At 56.1% G+C, this 17,893-nt stretch overlaps 1 protein-coding gene and 1 pseudogene across 2 annotated transcripts; both read left to right on the top strand.

Annotated features, from left to right (window-relative positions):
• Window positions 1-447: 447 nt before the first annotated feature.
• PDLIM4 (PDZ and LIM domain 4) lies at window positions 448-14,221 on the top strand. Of its 2 annotated transcripts, XM_016118476.2 has the most exons (7): window positions 448-616; window positions 5,321-5,472; window positions 9,402-9,483; window positions 12,836-13,017; window positions 13,216-13,379; window positions 13,696-13,813; window positions 13,900-14,221. In XM_016118476.2, exons 1-7 carry the CDS (start codon window positions 524-526, stop codon window positions 14,102-14,104), a joined length of 996 nt encoding a protein of 331 aa, XP_015973962.2. In that variant the 5' UTR covers window positions 448-523; the 3' UTR covers window positions 14,105-14,221. The 2 variants fall into 2 exon arrangements, with proteins under 2 accessions (XP_015973962.2, XP_015973964.2); XM_016118478.2 differs by lacking the exon at window positions 13,696-13,813 and having other exon boundaries at window positions 473-616; window positions 13,900-14,074.
• Window positions 5,942-6,060, top strand: LOC118605793 (annotated as a pseudogene).
• Window positions 14,222-17,893: the final 3,672 nt, after the last annotated feature.

Genomic DNA, 17,893 nt, shown 5'->3' with positions numbered 1-17,893 from the left:
ACAGTGCTCGCTTCGAGGACACCCCACACCGAGGGCTGGGGGCACAGGTTCGCCTACTAGGACTTTGAGGAGGTTTCTGAGCAAGGAGCGGCCCCATCCCCCATCAGGGCCGTCTCGCGCCCCATCCCTCCCCGGGCCGGGGCGCCGCCTCGTAGGAGCTACTTCAAAGGGCCTATGCCCGAGCTTCTGCGGCCCGGTTTGGGTCCACGGCCCACAGAGCGCAAGGCAAGACAGGATCCCTGACGTCGGGGCCGTCCCAGTTCGTGGGTCTCTGAGAACGCGGAGGGGGTGTCAGGCGGCGGACCGAGGGGCTTAGGGGCGGGTCCTCAGAGCCCCCCGAAGTGGGAGGGTCGGGCGGGCCGCGGGGCCAATCCGGACGCGCGGGGAGCGGGGGCGGGGGCCCGGCGGAGGGGGGTCCGGGAGCGGGCGGGCCGGGGGGCGGGGCGCAGCGTCCAGGCGGCAGCGGCGGCGACGGCGGCTCCTCAGTGTCCGGCTCAGGCTCCGGCTGCGGCTCCCGCCCGCGATGCCCCACTCCGTGACTCTGCGCGGCCCTTCACCCTGGGGCTTCCGCCTGGTGGGCGGCCGGGACTTCAGCGCACCCCTCACCATCTCGCGGGTGAGTCCGGCGGCCACAGGGTGGGAGGGGGGATGTCCTGGATCTGAGACTGAGACCCGGATTCCCAACGTCCCTGAGGCTCAAAAGCCAAGGCTTGACCTGGGTGACCCACAGAGTGTAGAGGAGGCCTCCAGGCAGGGCAGTGTCGCCCCAACCCCCTATTCTCCCTCCCACTAGGCCTGCCGGTCCTATCCCTTGGAGGACCCCAAGACTTCACACACCAGCCTCCTTGATGGCCTCTTTTTGAGGGTGTCACTGCAGTTTAGGGAAGGACCTCAGTCATGGGCCAGGGGTCAGGACAGATCTGCAGAAGCCCAGAAATGCTGCTTAGACGAATCCCAGCCTGAAGATTTGGGGCAAAATGATTAAGAGCCCCCCTTCCCCTATCAAGAGGGCCTGCCACAGAGCTGGGGGACTCCAGAAAGGTCTGGGTGCTCCCTGAACCTGAAAAGAGAAAGATCCATCCATTTCCCCACTCTGGTTTTGGTCAGTCTCTCATCAGTGACCTCAGTTGACCTAAGGGGAAGTGACCAGGAGGACATTTTCGTTCCCAGGGCAAGGAGACTTGACCATGAGCTTGTGAGACCTCTCCCCACAAGTCAACACAAGGCCAGGGGCCAGGGTAGCCCCTGCCCAGTTTCTCAAGGTTCTAGGATCATGCATGCCCCAAGCTTAGGACAGGGGAGGAAGAGGAGGGGGCACAACCCTGAAGAGTGTCTATTCTGAGGGAGATGGGACCCCGGCCCGGCCTTGGGGTCCCAAAGTTTGAAGGTCCAGGAGAGGGGACCCAGACTCTGCCCCTGAGTGTCCTAGCATAAAAGACAGAAGAGGAGAGAACGCAGGCTCTGGGCTCGGGGGCTCCCAGTCAGGATGGAAGGGAGAAGGGGACCTGGGACCATCTGAGAGCCATCCCTTGTCCCCACACAGCTGCTTTGACTTTCATTAGGGGCCTGTGTTAGGGGAACTGAGACCTACCTTCTGCCTGCCCCACCCCCCCGCCCTCACCCAACCACCCCTCTCACTATGGGGGCTAGACTGAGCTGGCTGGTCTCTCAGACACTTCTTTCCAGTTCTTGAGAGGGATGTGGGCACCCACTAGAGCGTGGAATCATGAAATCCCATTTTTGGGACCAGGGTGACAGGCAGGCCCAGCTGTCCTGGGAGGCTTTCCACATCTGCCTTCACCCCACACCACCAGGTCTCTGGGGTTGAGTGAGGTAGGCCTTTAACACACTCAGGAGCCTTTCATCTTCTGCTTCTCTGAGGGAGACCTGCTGGGTATGTGTGCGTGAGTGTCTGTGTCTGCCTGTGCATGTCATGCCGTGTGTCTGCAGAGGCTGGCTGGTGGGGGCGCTAGGCCAGCCAGCGAGGCCAGGCACCCTGGGCGTGAGGCCGCTGACAGGCTCAGTGGCGGCGGCTGACGGCCGCAGGCGGCAGGGAGCAGAGACATCTGTTGCCCACGCGGCTGCCTGCCTGCCGAGGAAGGGCCTCCACACGTCACAGTGGCAGCAGCAGTGGCGGCCTTGTTTGGAGCTGATTGGGATACAGGCCCCTGGCAGGCAGGCAGGCAGGCAGGCAAGCTGGAAGACCATTTGCCAGGAAGAACTCCCCTTGTCCCCCAAAGTCACGCGGCAGCAGCTCAGTCCTGAGGAGCCAGGATGGCTGAGCCTGGGTTTGGGTGGGATCTGGGGTGATTTATGGTACTGGGGAGGCACAAGCCACAGCTTGCCCAGCAGGTACCTCAAAAGCAGGTCTGCAGATACTGACAATAAGTGGGAGTGTCCTCACCAGGGGTGTTCAAGACACAGCCTTCCCATGCTTACAGAGCCTCCCCTGCCCAGTGAGGACAGCCACACTCAGATAGGGAGGAGCCTGGCTGCCTGGCAACCTCAGGGAGCTTCAGGGAGCCCCCAAGAACAATGTCCAGGGCTTCTTCTCCACAAACTGTGGTGATTGCTGGCTTCGGAGCATCCACAGCATTCCAGGCCCCACCCTAAAGGGTGTTGGTCCCGGGTCCCCAGCAACCGGTGCCTGGCATGAGCACCACCGTGTACCCAAACCCTGTGGGACCTTTTTGCCCTAATTGTCTCGGATAGTCCTCACAGCAGCCCTTAGAACTAAGGCGTCCCTATGGCCTCACATTATAGATGGGGACACTGAGGCTCAGAAAGGCTAAGGTAATGTACCCAGAGAGACAGAGCAGGGACAGGAATCCAGGCCTGACTGGAGCTTGCTGTGATCATGTGGAACAATACGGCACCTGACCTAGGCTGGGTAAAGTGGAGTAGGAGCTGGGAATGTAGCTGCTGCCAGTGAGAGGGCTGATTCATGCCCCAGCCTCCCAGCTGACCCACTGCTCCCCTCTCCTTTCCTTCTGTCTGTTTATCCCACACTCAGCAGCCAGCAGCATTGGTTTGAATTCAACTCTGTCCTGTGACTTCCCTACTTAGAACCCTCCATCATTCCCCCCCACCCAGGAGAAATGCCACCTTCTCACCTGGGCCTACAAGGCCTGCAGGTCTGGCCCCTGTCCTTCCGACTTCATCTCTTCCACTCTCTCTTAACTAATGATGCTTCGGCCACAGGAGCCTGCTTTTACTCTCTCCCCCTGATGAGTCATTACACATGCTAATCCTTCTACCTGGGACACTCTCTCTCCTCCAGGGACACTCTCTCTCCCCTTCATCCCTTTTTGCAGAGAAGCACATAGTGGTTAAGATCATAGCACTTGGAACAAGTTGGCCTGCATTGAAATCCTAACTCCAATTTATCAGTTGAGTGGCTTTCTGTACTTCTCTGGACCTTGGTTATTTCATCTAGCAAATGGGCTTGCCTTGGGGATTAATGAGACAATACATGGAAAGGTGGTAGGGAGAGTCACCGTTTCCTGGCCTCAAGCCCTCTCTGACCAGAAATCTCTGGACTAGTGGAACTGGCAGAGTTTCAGCCACCTCTGCTTTCAAGAACTTCCCCCACCCACAGGGGCCTGAATGCGCCCTTGTGCAGGCTGAATCATCCTGCAGCTAGCCACCCCTCTAAGGAAGAAGACTCCTCTCCTCCAGTGGGGACTGGAGTGAGATGCTCCTCCTCCAGGCCTCTCTTTCTTGTCTGTAAATAGGGATGAGAACACTTCTGTCTCACCAGGTGCTTGAGAGGTGGCCACTTTACCATAACCAGCTTGAGAGCTAGTTATGTTAAAGCACTGAGCCCAGGTCATGTCACAGAGCAGGTATCCAGGAAGGAGAGAGGGCCTGGAGCAGGGCCTTGATGGGGAGGGGTGGGATGGAGCCAAATGGGCACCACCCCCAGGAGGACAGGCCTGTGCAGGTGCCCAAGCCCTGTGAGTGAACATTAATGGTGACTAGTGGCTGAGGGTGTCATGTTCCCGAAGAACATTCCTCAGGGCAGCCTATTTCAGGGCAGGTCAGCTCAGGCAGCGCCCATACCAGGGCTCCAGCCAAGGAGCTGCCAGCACCTTGGCTTTGTCCACTTTCTACTGATAATTGGCTAGGCTGAGCCTGGCTGAGCTTCCAGAAGCTCCCACCTCCACCAATAGGAACAGGGTCACTGGCAGCTCTTGAACCACAGCCAGGCACCACTGGTGAAGCTGGGTAAGAATGAGGATGGCTACAGTATATTTCCAAAGGCTGTGCCAGGACTGGGGACAGGGTGAAGGGTGCCTTGTTGCCTGACTTCTACTGGACTGCTTACTCAGGCCTCCCTATGAGCCTGTCGCCAGCCCCATGTGGCCCTTATCAGGGGACTGGAATTATAAGAGACTCTAGATATGGACACTGCTTAACCCTCTGGGGTCAGTAGTGACACTGGGGTGGCCTGAGTGAGTGCCTGTCCTGCAGAGGAAGTGGATGTGAAATTGTGATCCAGGAGTACGGACTGGCAGCTGGAAGTAGGTGGCCTTGGTTGTGCCTGGGGAGGTGATGACACAGGCCTAGAATGAGGCACTAATGATGTCAAGGAAACAGAGTGGTGTGAGGGATGCACAGGGTACGTGAGAGCCCGGGGCAGGTGACTCCCAGGGGAAACGGCCTCTCTAGACTGAGTCCTGAAAAATGAGGAGGAGTAAGCTGGTAATTAGGGTTGGAGATCGAAGGAAAGAATGTTCCAGGGAGAAGTAACAGCATCTGCAGAAGTGTGGAGGCGAGAGGTACATGGTGCCCATGGGCACCTCTTGGACGTTCACGTGGAGGTGAGTGTGAGTGGAAGTGAATGTGAGCAGGGATGAGAGGAAGCAGGTAGGGAGCAAAGGTCACTGAGAGTTTGAATGTGGGTCAAGGGGCTGCTGTAAGGTCTGGCTGGGTGGGGCACTGTCTCTGTAGGATATTCGTGACATGTCCATGCTTTGTATGTATCTAGGAGCACGTGTGTCTCTCTGTTCCCTTGCATGTCCTTGCACACATACACAGACTGCAAGAGTGGCATCCCACTTGTCCCAAGTCAGAAGAAGCCCCTCTCATATGCCCTCGCGTCCCACCAGGCCTCCAGGTACTGGAGTCAGGAATGTTTAGAGCAGAGGCTGCAGCAAGGCCACATGAGAACTCAACCAGTGTCTTGGCTTGCCCAGCACAGGTTATGTTGGCACCAGGGCCACACTGACCAGGTTCTGAGGGGGGAGGGCAAAAGCAAAACCTTGCAGCAAGGCCACATAATGACCAATGCCTAGCTATCTGGCTTGTCCACCCACAGGTCCATGCTGGCAGCAAGGCTGCACTGGCTGCTCTGTGCCCTGGAGACCTGATCCAGGCCATCAATGGTGAGAGCACAGAGCTCATGACACACCTGGAGGCTCAGAACCGCATCAAGGGCTGCCACGACCACCTCACACTCTCTGTGAGCAGGTACGAATAGGGCAGGCTGTGCCAAGATAATTGGGGTCGGGGGGAGATTTAAGGGGAGGATGTTATGAGTGGCCAACATCCTGGGTAAGCTGAGCCTCACACAGCCTCTCTGCCTCAGAGGAAGTGGATTTGAAATTGTGACCCAGGAGTACAGACTGGCAGCTGGAAGTAGGTGCACCCCAGTCCTAAGGAGTAGTGCTTTCACAGAGGGCTGGCAGGTACTAGGTACAGGGGTTGCTTAAGAAAGACGAAACCTGCTTTTAACTCAGAGATGAAAGTGTGTTGGGGGACTTATGGCAGGGGATAAGCAGCCCCAAATCAAGGCTAAAATAAGACATTGGATAGCCTCTTGGTGGGGGTGGAGGGGGCGACATCAGTCTTTTCCCCACTCTTGAGTGACCAGCTTGTTGACCATTTCCAAATGACCATTTCCATTTCTTGTCCAACACCTCATTGAACTCTCAAACCAGTCTACAGCCATGCCACCCTGAACAAGCCTGATCCCATCTGATCTAGGAAGCTAAGCAGGGTCGGGCCTGGTTAGTACTTGGATAGGAGACCACTTTGGAAGACCAGGTGCTGTAGGCGTAAAAAATAAAAAATAAAAGATTGTAAGCTGACAAGGTCCTTGCAATCTGTGAGATCAACCAAGAGTTGCCTCACCTAAAAAAATAAATAAATAAATGAACTCTCGAACCAAGTTAATAGGGTAAAACCTAGTATTCCCCACTTTACAGAGGAGACAATCAAGTCTCAGAAAGACTAGAAGGTACTTAAAGCCACTCAGAGAAGGAGTTGGGAAGCACAAGTTGACCTCAGGTCTTTCCCACTCCCAGAGACTGTGCTCCTACTTGGCAGCTGACCTCTCCCAGCCCCACAGCTGCTCTGCCTCCGCTGTCCCCACTTTGGTCCATGCCTCTGTCTCGGTTAAATCTAGATGTCATGGACTGTGTAATGCTGCACAGCCCATCTTGAAGAGGGGATTGGGAGTCACCAAGCCCTATCTATGCTCTGTAGATGGTCTAAGATGGGTGAGAGGTTCACCTGGGGCGTCCTCAGCCATGCTTGGGCCCTGGATCTCTGTTCAGCTCTGATGGCAGTTGTCTGGGTGCTGGCTGGGTGCGATCTCCCTGCCCCTGTCTTGCCTGGATCCGGAGAAGTCAGACATAACCGTTGAACTCTGCCACTGCGCCAAGGGACTTTCCACGATCCCCTGTGGACATGTGTGGGAAAAGCCTCCCCAAACCACAACCTAACTAAACATACCTTAGAGCTGGCAGGGCAGGGGGTGATCCATCTGCTCAGAGCCATCAAACATGGTGGGAAGGCTTCTGAACTAGCCCCTGTTTGTGTCTGGCCCAGGCGTGGGTACAGGTTGGAGTCAGGGCCCCTGGCTGTGCTCTTAGTGCTAAGTGGGTCCAGCGGGAGGTGTTGGGCCTGTGTACCCCACCTGGCCCACAGTGAGGGGGCCCCGGCCTGGCAGTTCATCAGAACCAATCCTCATCCAGACTCTGTGGGATCTTGGGTACCCAGTTGACCTCTCTGAGCCTGGGTTTCCTTCTCCATAAAACAGGATCACATCATCACCCTCTCCCAGACTGAGGTACAAGCTGGCCGGGGAAACATCAGCTCTGCTCTGCCCACGAGTGGCCTCTGAGGCCGCTCCACTTGGCTGGGTTCCTGGGCCCTGACTCACCTCCAGCCTTGACTCTCATGGCTGAACAAGGGAAGCCCTGGCAGTAGTGGGGCTGGGGTGGGGGTGGGAAGGCTCACGGGGGGCCTGAGTCAGGAGGTTTCCAGAGGGAATGATGTCAGGGCAGGGTGGCAGGATGGGGGCAGGATGGAGGGCCCCCTTCCTTCCTTCCTTCCCTGGTCATTTGTTCCAATCCAGGCGTGGATGGAACCAGAGGTCCACTGGCCCGTTCCACCCTGGGCTTTTCAGCCCTCAAATGCTGTGTGGCCGTGGGGCAGCTGCAAGCACATCGTCTGCTCTCACAGTCCCAGTCCCAGTCCCGTACTCGGGAACTGCTGCACACCAGCAAATGATTTAATGTCAGAGCTCTTAGCTTTCTCAGTTCTATGATGGAGACTGTCTTGTGATCTGAGGATTGAGTGATGATGACATACCACGTTTGTTCAATTGGAATGAAAACCTGGAGTCCTGTCCTTCAGCTCCCTATCCCCAATTCTCACGTATGCAGATTCTGGGGGATTAAGACACGAGGGCCACCTTGACCCTCTGGGCCAGCATCTCTTTTCCTGGGCACCTTCTCACCTGCAAGGCCTCTTACCCTGCTCTCTATCCTGCCTGCTATGCCTGGGCCCCAAAGGCCCCCCAACATGAGCTCTACCCAGACCAGCTTCCTTGCCTGGCCTCTTGCGTGCAGAGGGCTGTAATCCTCCTCAGACTTCTCCATGGGATGAAAAGTGAAGTAAAGGCCCAGCTTCCCTGCTTATGCTCATTTTGTCAGGTGTCCAAAAATTCAAGCTAACCCATACTTTCTGGAAATGTTCTGTAGGTCCAGGGCCCTTCTGGTGGGGCCTCTGTTGCCCATTACATGTGGTACAAGATGCATAAGCACAGCCTACCCATTGGCTGTCATTTTGCTTAAAGATGGCAGATACAGCCACCTACTCAGCCTGAAATGGACCTGGAGATAAAGGTGATACATGACCTGATCTGATGCCTTGAGCCACCCCCATGGTTTTGGGTACTTTGTGCCCTCTGACCTTCAGACCTCAGGCTTGTACTTCTCTTCTGGGCAGAACTTCAGGGAAGTAAAAGGCCAGACAGCCACATGAGATGTTCTCAGTTCATTCCAGTGGAGTTCTGAGTGGGTGGAAGCCACGGTGAGAGCTGTGATTTGGAAGCCTGGCTGAGGGGGCTGGAGCTAGATGCCAGTGCGGATGGTGTTGCCCTGGCAGAGCCATGGTGCCACAGACTTCCAGAAGGCTTTGGGGGTGAGAGATGGCCTGCAGGGGACCAAGCAATGGGTGAAGGTGAGGAAGTGCCAAGTGAGTGTGGACTTCTGGTGTAGACAGATTGTTAAACCCCTCTGCTGAGTCGGGGAGAGAGAGAGGGTTGAGCTGCTGGCCCAGTGGTGAGACCTCGAGAAGCCCCAGGAGGCTTTTTGGGGTAGAGTGGGGGACATTATTCTCCTTTGGTCTAACCAACCTCAGTTCACACCCACCTGCCCGTCCAAGGGCTGAGCACCTTCCTGGCCCACCTTCTCACTGGGCTACTGAGTGGCAAGACTGGGCCCCAGGCCTGCAGCCTCTCAGCCCTGTCTGCCCTGCTTATGGCAGGTTTATGATGTTTTTCTCCCTTCTGAGTGGTGTTTGGCTTTTGGTTTCTATGGTGAAGTAGGAATTTCCTAATGGCCTGTTTCCCATCTGGGCTGGGCAGACCTTGGTGATGACTCTGCCGGCAGCAGCAGGAGGGAGGCACACCCCCTCAGAGCCTCCATTCCGCCTCCCCCAGAGCTCATGGAAGCCTGATCCCCAGGCCCAGCTGGAGGCTGTGAACAGAAGAGGGATGAGTGGATGTGCTTCTAGCTGATTGAAGTATGAGGCCGGGCTCCCCCTGCCGTGAGCTGGCCCTCTTTGCTGAGCTTCTGTGGGCCACAGAGAGGGGAAAGTGGGGAAGCCACAGCTTCCTCTCTAGATGTCAGACCAGACGGGGATGGAATAGCTGGCGGGGAAGTGACACACAGCCCCATCCCAGGCCAGTGGCAAATCTAGAGCTGTGTCTCCTTGCCACAACAGCCACCATTTTAGTGCAGGGGAAAACACTGGTGTGGTGTCCTTCTTTGTGCATGGCCTGGTCCTGGATGGTTCTGGACCTAGAGCCCAGGCCCTCTTGGTCCTGGTTCTCAGGTCTGGTGGGCATAGTAAGCAGATATATCTGAATATCCTGATTTCTACCACAGGCCAGAAAACAGGAGCTGGCCTGGTGCCCCAGAGGACAGCAAGGCTCAGGCATACAGGATCAACATCGACCCTGAAGCCCAGGTATGTACAGACTCAGAGCGAGCCCAGGGCGGAGGGTCCAGGCCTGTTCTGCAGGTATAACTGCATTGGGTATCCTCACTGAGGCTCTCAGGTGCCCAGGCCAGATTGAAGCAGACAGCTTCTCAGGGCCATGCGCATGCTCCATCCTATGCCCCCCAGTTGATAAGCACCTGCTAGAGGCTATGTCGGTACTCCAGGCAGTTTTGGATTTGGGGACAAAAGTGTCTGTGGTGGGGAAGGACAGGGTCAGGCCTTTGCTCAGAGCTATCATCCACCCAACCGGGTTTTGCTGTGGTGCCCAGTGATGCCAGACCAGGAGGAAGTCACCAGGGTTGCAGGCAGGATAGGGGACAACTTCAAGGTGTGGAATGACCTCAGGCAATGGGACACTCTTCTGTTTTATCCTAGCCTTGGGCACCCACCTGGCTGAAGCCAACCTCAGGTTCACAGCCAGTGGGCCTGGCAGGCTGGGGGCTGGCGAACAACTCCCCCTGCCCCCACACTTTCCCTCACTGACCTCCTCAAGGACCAGGCTGCTCAGGATGGAAGCAGAGGGATTTTCCACAAGCAACAGGGCAGCCTGTCAGCTGCTGCCCGCCTTTTATACTTAAAAGGTCATGAGCTCCATGGGTGGTGAAAGAAACACCCCCACCCAGCCCCTGCAAGCCTGTATCCTCAGTAACACAGACACAGGGCCCATTGTCCCACACTGCTCCCACCCTCTGCCTGCAGTGGGGAGGAGGGCGGGCCCAGCTGGAGCCATCAGAAGAGGAGAAAACCACAATTGGCCCTAAGGCATGACAAGGTACCCTGGCACGCACCCCTAAGTCGGATATGGCAGGGCCAACTGGAACTCCAGGCCCACCTTCCATGTAAGGTTATGGGGGACTCTTCTGTTAGGCCTCATGGTAATGCAGGAGGCACCTGGCACAGCCCTAAGTGGAGGGACAGTGATAGGAGAGGTTTTCTGGAGAGGGTGGCATTTAAGCTGAGAACCAGATGATGAGTTAAGGCAGGCCAGGTGAAGCAGGCAGCCCTCGCATACTCAGTCTGCTCTCTCCAGGTGAACAGAGAGCTGGGGCTTGGCCTCTGGGAGGTGCCGCCTGGTCATCTGGACTCAGCACCCACCTCCATCCAAGCTGAGTGTCCTGCATTCTGACCGTAGTCATGCGGGAGCTGATGAGCAAGGAGTTACCCCCATTATCCTGACTAACCCACCGAGGCTTCAACCACCAAATCAGCAGCTGGTGGGTACTCAGAGAGGGGGAGCATGTGGTTCCAGGTGCACCACACAGCGGAGAAATCCAGGAATGGGGCTCAGGAACACCCACGGCAGCCATTCATCCAACGAGCATTTGCCGTGTGCCAGGCACTGTGCTAAGTGCTTTGTATGCAACTGTCTCATTTTATCCCCACAAGGAACTTATGATATAGGGACCATCATGTTCCCCATTTCATAGATAAAGAAACAGATTCAGAGAGAAGTGACTTGCTCAGTTAGTGGATAAAGAAACAGATTCAGAGAGAAGTGACTTGCTCAGTTAGTGAGCAATAGAACTGAGGCTGAAACCAAGACCCCAAGGTCACCACGTGTGCCCTAACCACTGAGTTCAGACCTAGAGAGGCTGCTATGTGGGTGGCCATCGGAGGAGCATGGCTCTGATGACCCTGCAATAGACTCACACCCCACTAGGTGGGGGTGAGTGGGGGCCGCCTTCTTCTAGGTCCCTCTGACTTCCCCTTCCTGTTGAAGCTTCCTATGTACTGGGCCCTGCCCCCATGGCCCATGGCCCATCTGGTCCCCATTAGAGGCTGGGCCAACCTTGCCTGCCTGCCCTGCAGATACATATGTGAGAGTGCTCAGGTTTCTCAGGCTTTTGTTGGGCCCAGTGGGGATGAGAGCCTCTTGCTGCAGTTTTCTCCTTGATGTGGGCCCACACAGGTAGTGAGAGACCCTTTTCTTTGTCTGTTAGAGTCGGGGAAGAGGGATCACCACCCTCAGTCTGCTGCTGCTCCATCCATTCCCCATGCTCCTGTCCAGCTCAGAGCCTGCATAAAGCCAGGGCAGTCGGCTTAAAGCCCTGTGGACTTGACTGTGCTCCAGTGCTGGTGGCTTCCTGAGTCCAAGCCAGACTCATCCCCCTAAGTTGGGCGTCCTTTTCTCCCCACCTAGCCCCCCTGACCACACTGCAGAGCAGAGGAGAAATTTATATGTCTCCTCCCAGGCTCAGGCTGAGACCACCTTTATGGCCTGGACCCTTGGGCCCCACCCTAAAGTCAGGCTACTCTGGCCACCAGCCTCATCCCAGGCATGATCATCCCCAGGGCGACCAGCACTGACTCTGAGTATATGTAACCATGTGTGTGTGACTAAGTGTGTGTGGGCAGACTGGCTAGTGTATGTGATCTTCATGCATGCATATGTCTATAAACATACTTGTGAGAGTGTGCATGCCTGTATTCACGTCGCCATCAGCACGTGCCTGCAAGTGAGGCAGCATGCCCTGGACTCTGCAGGAACAGAGATCCCCAGACCCTATTCATACCCATACCCACAGAGGTATTGCCCTCTTCTCATGGGCTAAAGAGGCATGTCCAGAGCACTCCTCCCCCAAATGTTACAGCATGGGCATCAGGCTGGCCGTAGGGTATAGGGTAGGGAGCCTTGAGCCCTGGCCCAGTCTCAGTCCCTCAGCTGCTATGCCTACAGAAGGCCATCATTTTGGCCTGGCAAGCAGGAACGGGGCAGAGGTACAGGCCTGGAGGGGTCTCACCTCACAATGGCACCCTTGATCCTCAGCCCGCCTCCACCAAAGGACCTTGGGCACAAAGTGATTGATGACCCTTTCTGGCTGCAGAACAGGAGTTCCTTTTTTGTGTTCTCGGCCATTGGCCCATCCACTACCCAGCATACGTCTGGCAGGTAGTAAGGTTTGGCACCAGAACCACCTCTACAAGGAAGCCACACACTTCACTCCAGCCACCCTGGCCTTAAAAGGCTTCTTAGGATAGTCCTGCCCTAACACCATCCCTCATGGACACTGGTGGCAGAACCACCACAGAGCTCATGAGCCAAGACCGAATCTCAGGCACTTGAGATTTTGTGTCTGACTTTCCACCGGAATTTTCTCATTTCTGCAGGGGCTGAACCAGGGCCAAGTCTCGACCCTTCCTCACAGACCCCCTACATGGCTGGGCACCATTGCCCAGAGATGGCAGAGCAGGGATAGCCAGCCAACATCCATCCACGAAAGGCCTGGCATAGCAGAGTAGTGCAGAGGTACACTAGGAATGGCCAGAGACCCCACTCCAGAGGGTCTTCCAGTGCCTCAGGCCCCTCTCTCTCTTGTAGGATGGCAGTCCAACGACCAGCAGGCGGCCCTCAGCCCTGGGGACTGGGCCAGAAGACAGGAGGCCAAGCCTGGGATCTCCTTATGGGCAGTCACCTCGCCTCCCAGCCCCTCACAATGGCAGCAGCAGTGAGGCCACCTTACTGGCACAGATGAGCACTCTGCACGTGTCTCCACCCCACAGGTAGTGCTGAGATATGGTTTCTGCAGCCACACCTAGATCCCATCTTAAATCTCACCAGGTCCCATCCTGACCCCTGGCACTTAATCCTCGGGTCTCAGCTGCTTACATTCTGACTTATGAAACCTCACCAGACCCCCGAAGTGGCAGAGTGAAGGCTGGTACTGCAACCCTGTCCCTTCCTGCTTCTCTTCCGCTCAGCGCTGACCCAGCCAAAGGCCTCCCGCGGAGCCGCGACTGCGGAATTGACCGGGCCTCAGAGGTGTACAGGATGCTGCGGGAGCCCACTGAGCCCCCAACCGCGGAGCCCAAGCAGTCAGGATCCTTCCGCTACTTGCAGGGCATACTGGAAGCTGGTGAGGGCGGTAAGACACCCACCGCCTTACCCCACCTGCCTTCCCACTTCTCCGGGGAAGGAGGGTGGGGGAAGCCCCACCTTGGCGACCCCACACCCTGCCTCCCTGCCATCCATCCCTTCCGCGTCTCCGCCTCACGTCCCCACACTCCTAGCTGTGCCTTACCTACCACGGCCCCTGGCCCCAAGCTCTCCAAACCCACTCTTCAGCCTCTGGTGGTCCCAGAAGCAGGTCCCAGCCCCACACCCACAAAAGTGAAGTCTTTCCTTTTTTTGACCTCCATCTGTTGGCACTGGGCTCATGCCGCCCGCACTTCGGCTTTCAGGGGAGCGGTCTGGGCCTGGCAGCCCGCGGAACCTCAAACCCACCACCAGCAAGCTGGGCACCCCGCTGAGCGGCCTGCAGGGGTTGCCCGAGTGCACGCGCTGTGGCCACGGCATCGTGTGAGTATCCTCCCCAGCCTTCCCCACCGACCTCAGCTCTCCCCTGACCCCGCCCGACGTGCTGTCCTCTGCTCGTCTCCCATCAGGGGCACCATTGTCAAGGCGCGGGACAAGCTGTACCACCCTGAGTGCTTCATGTGCAGCGACTGCGGCCTGAATCTCAAGCAGCGTGGTTACTTCTTCCTGGACGAGCGGCTCTATTGCGAGAGTCACGCCAAGGCGCGGGTCAAGCCGCCGGAGGGCTACGATGTGGTGGCGGTGTACCCCAATGCCAAGGTGGAACTCGTCTGAACCACTCCCAGAACCTCCCATCCCTGCCTCAGCTTTTTATTTAGTGCCCCCGTGCAGCCCGTGTAAATATGTGTTTGCCCCCTGCCTTTCTAATAAACTCTCTGTGCTCAGCCTCTATCAGGTCAGTGTCATGGCCAGCCTCACTCCAGCGCAGGTCATGGCTCCCAGGTGTTACCTCTGTTCAGGTGCCAAGCATGTTCTAGGCACTGGGTGCAGTGGTGAGCCAAGACCGGTGCCGTGCTGTCCTCAAGGAGGCCCCAGCCAAGGTGGATGGCAGATAGAAATCACAAGGGGCAGTTCCGTTCAGAGGGAAGCGCCGTCTGGGGTGCTGTAAGGCGATGACATGCCAAGGGGTCTGACTTGGGTGGAGTTAGAGAAGGTGTCAGCTGAGAACTAAGGGATGAGGATGGAAGAGCTGTACAGGGTGGAGAGCTGTGTGTGCAAAGATAAGGAGAAAGTGAACACAGAAAGGGCGCCATCGGGCCACCAGCATGAGCGAAGGCTGCCCCCAGCAGCCCGCAGGAGGGTTTGCCCCGCGGTACATGACTCAGGGAGGAGAGCTCCGGGACCGCGTGGGCGGAATCTACCTCTGCGTTGTCCCTTCAGAGTCTCCCTCTCCCCTCCGCGACTCTTTTTTCTTTCTTTCTCTCTTCCCACCAGGGGGCGCGCTTAGTGTTGTCTGCGCGCTCGTGGGGTGGGACGGGCGGGGCGGGGGCGGCGGGAGAGGGCAGGGAGGAGAAGGAGGGAGAAAAGGAGAGAATGAGAGAAGGGAAAAGATTTTAGAAAAGAACACTCTGCTGGGGCTGCACCCTCCACCATGCTGTCTCCGAAGCCGAGAATAAACACCAACCCTCCTCATAGGCCTAGTGTTTGCAGCGTGTGCGGCCACCTGGAGCCTTTCACAGCTCGATTGTACATGTGGGTACAGACTCTCACTCTAAAAAAATATAAATGGTGTGAGACCTGGTGAATTGCGGCTGTTCATACGGGAGGACCCGTCCTGGCCTCGGGATCACATGCATCTTCTCTTTAGCTTGTGAGGGACAGGAAGCTAACTGCCTTGTTTACTTAGTCCCGATTTATTTAGTGAGCCCAGAGTAATGCACGTTTATGCTATTTTCAACTTTGTACTACCGCAAACTACAAAATCAGTTCACACTCTCACCATCAGCAAACAACAGTACCCATTTCCTCATGCTCTTGCCAACACAAGAATTATCAATTTTTCCCCATTTTTGCCAATCTGATAAGTAAAAGGCAATATGTAGTTGCTTTAAGTTGCATTTCTCTGATTACCAGTGGTGAGCATTCACTCAACAAATATTTATTGTGTTTGTTGGTGGGAGCTGAGCGAACAGAGGGGAACAGAATGGTCTCCCTCCAAGAATCCTTCTTGTGTGAATTGCTCTAAACCCTTTACTCCTTTTTCCGAGGCTTATTTAACTTCATAATGATAGGAACTTTTCATACTTTTGTAAGAATCTTTGTTACTGGCCTCTATCCCACTGATCTATTTTCCCATTCCTGCGACAGTCTCACACTGGTTTAATTACTACTATCTTGGAGTTTAATATGCCATTTCTCCTTGTTCTTCATTTACAAACCTGTCAGAGATATTCATGTACATTTCCAATTGTCAGAGGTTTAGATTCAGTACGCCAAGCTCTGGAAGCAAACAAGCAAACAGACTTCTTTGAAGTGTGGCTGGGCCCTGAATCTAGAGAGTCATTTGGTGAGAACTGGCATAGACCCCTTTCCTCCCTGGGAATACTGTGATCTGTGCTTACTATGACATTTATTCAGGCACCAGTACTCATTCTTGTACTTTTATTTCCATTTTCTTCTCCTAGATCTTGCATTTCTGCTCTAATTCATTGCTAGGATTCCCTCCATACAGTTCCTCTCGCCGTCTCCTCCCCTCCCCGAGGGAGCACAGCCAAGGCAGTGGGTAGGTGCTCCTGAGAAGTGAGGTGAGGAGAAGGGGCTGGAGTCCTGGGTCCTAGTCCTGCGAGTGACCCCGGCTCCGCCCCGCCCTTCTGCTCCGCGATGGGTCAGTGAGCAGCGAGGCCCCACCTGGAGTGGACAGAAGGCCCCACCCCAGCGTGCGCATGAGCACACCCACGCGCACCCCGCAGCCGCATCCGAGAAGGGAGAAGGGTGGGCCTGGGCGAGTCGGCCCTTCTCTCCCCATTCCGCGGTGCCTGCAGACAAGGTCCCAGCCCCACTCGGTCATAGGGGTCATAGGTCATAGGCTGGAGAGGCGGGGATGATGGGCAGCCAGAGAAGCCATTAGGCACTGGAACAGGGTGGAAAAACACCTGAGCCAGGGACACAGTCCTCCATCGGGCTCCCAGACTCAAACCCGCAGAGACCGCGCTCCCCACTCCCAGCCGCCAGTGTTCTCCTTAATCCCAGACTGACGTGCAATCACCCCCTCCTCCGCAGAGACTGCCACTCAGATTGAGAGGTCCTTGAGCAACCCTGGCACCATCAGCATCCCCAAGACAAACAGCTCCGCCCTAACAGGACCGCAGCAACCATAGTAGCCCTTGCCTGGTGAGGGGTGGGGGAGACAGGAGTGGAGCCCCCAGCTGCCAGGCTGCTTTGTCATCTTCGTGCTTCAAGGCTCAGTCTCTGCCCAGTCCCCACACAACTTCTCTGCCCAGGGGCCATGACTGAACCCAAATGTGGTAGATATGAAAATCTTGGGATAAAGTCTCTTTGGGACAATGTCTCTGTGACCCAGGGTCCCAGTTCTAAGATGGGCAGCCGAATCTCCAGGAGGAGACACAGATCCAGGATCCCCAACTCAGAGTGACCCAGCCTAGCTGGCCCGGATCTAACTCTCACTATTGTCCCCAAATCTGCCCCTCTCTCAGGTCCTCGCCTCGGGGGCCTTCTAACCAGAGACTTGAGCGTCATCCTCACCCCAACTATCTCGTCCTGTCTATCACTCTGTCTGGGGTACTGCCTCCTGAGCATTTCGGGGGCCCATTTCAGGGCAACTGGAGGATTCTCTCACTCTCTTGCTTCATGGACCCCTCCAAGGCCCCCAGGGCCTTGGACAGTGTCCAAGATGGGTCAATTATAGGCCAAGCATTTAAAGCCTCTTGACCCCAGGTTGCTGGCCTCTTGGTCTTACTTCCTCTGCTGCACCAGACAGTTCATTCTCTGAGCCACTCTGCCTTTTCATACCCCTCAGACCTCCTCTCAAGCTCAAAATGCCTTTTTTCCTTGTTCTCTATCCAGCAAACTCATACCCACTCTTCAAGGCCCAGCAACACTATCCCCTCCCCTGGAGCAAAGCCTTGGCCTGCCCATCCCCGGGCAAAGTTAGTAGACCCCATTCTTATGCCCTTCGCCCCATCTCCTCCAAGTCTGCCTGGTGCTTCTGGCATAACCTGTTACCTCCTCAGTCAGAGCCTGGCCCAGACCTCCCTCTGTCCTGCCCAGACCCTAGGCCAGGCACTGAGTGGTGGAGGAGGCCTGGGGGCCAACCCCTCACCCCCCCCCCCACACACACACACATATCCTGGGCCTCCCCGACTCCCACCACCTTCTTTCTCATCTCGTTCACCTGGTTTCAGCTGACCCATTGCCTAAATACTCAAAGGGAGATAAGGCCTGGAGGTAACTGTCTCACTCCTGCATCCTCAACCTTACCTCACTCATTCAACTAATTATTTACTAAGAATCTGCTATGTTCCTGGGATTGTGCTACCTATTAGGAAAACATTTGGAACAAACGTAGTATTATAAGCAGTGCCAGAAAGGAAATAAATGGACTAT

Source organism: Rousettus aegyptiacus, unplaced genomic scaffold (genome assembly GCF_014176215.1).
Source record: "Rousettus aegyptiacus isolate mRouAeg1 unplaced genomic scaffold, mRouAeg1.p scaffold_m13_p_7, whole genome shotgun sequence".
NCBI classification, from domain to species: Eukaryota; Metazoa; Chordata; class Mammalia; order Chiroptera; family Pteropodidae; genus Rousettus; species Rousettus aegyptiacus.
The sequence above is the reverse complement of the archived record's forward strand: the minus strand, read 5'-3'. Positions and strand labels throughout refer to the sequence as shown.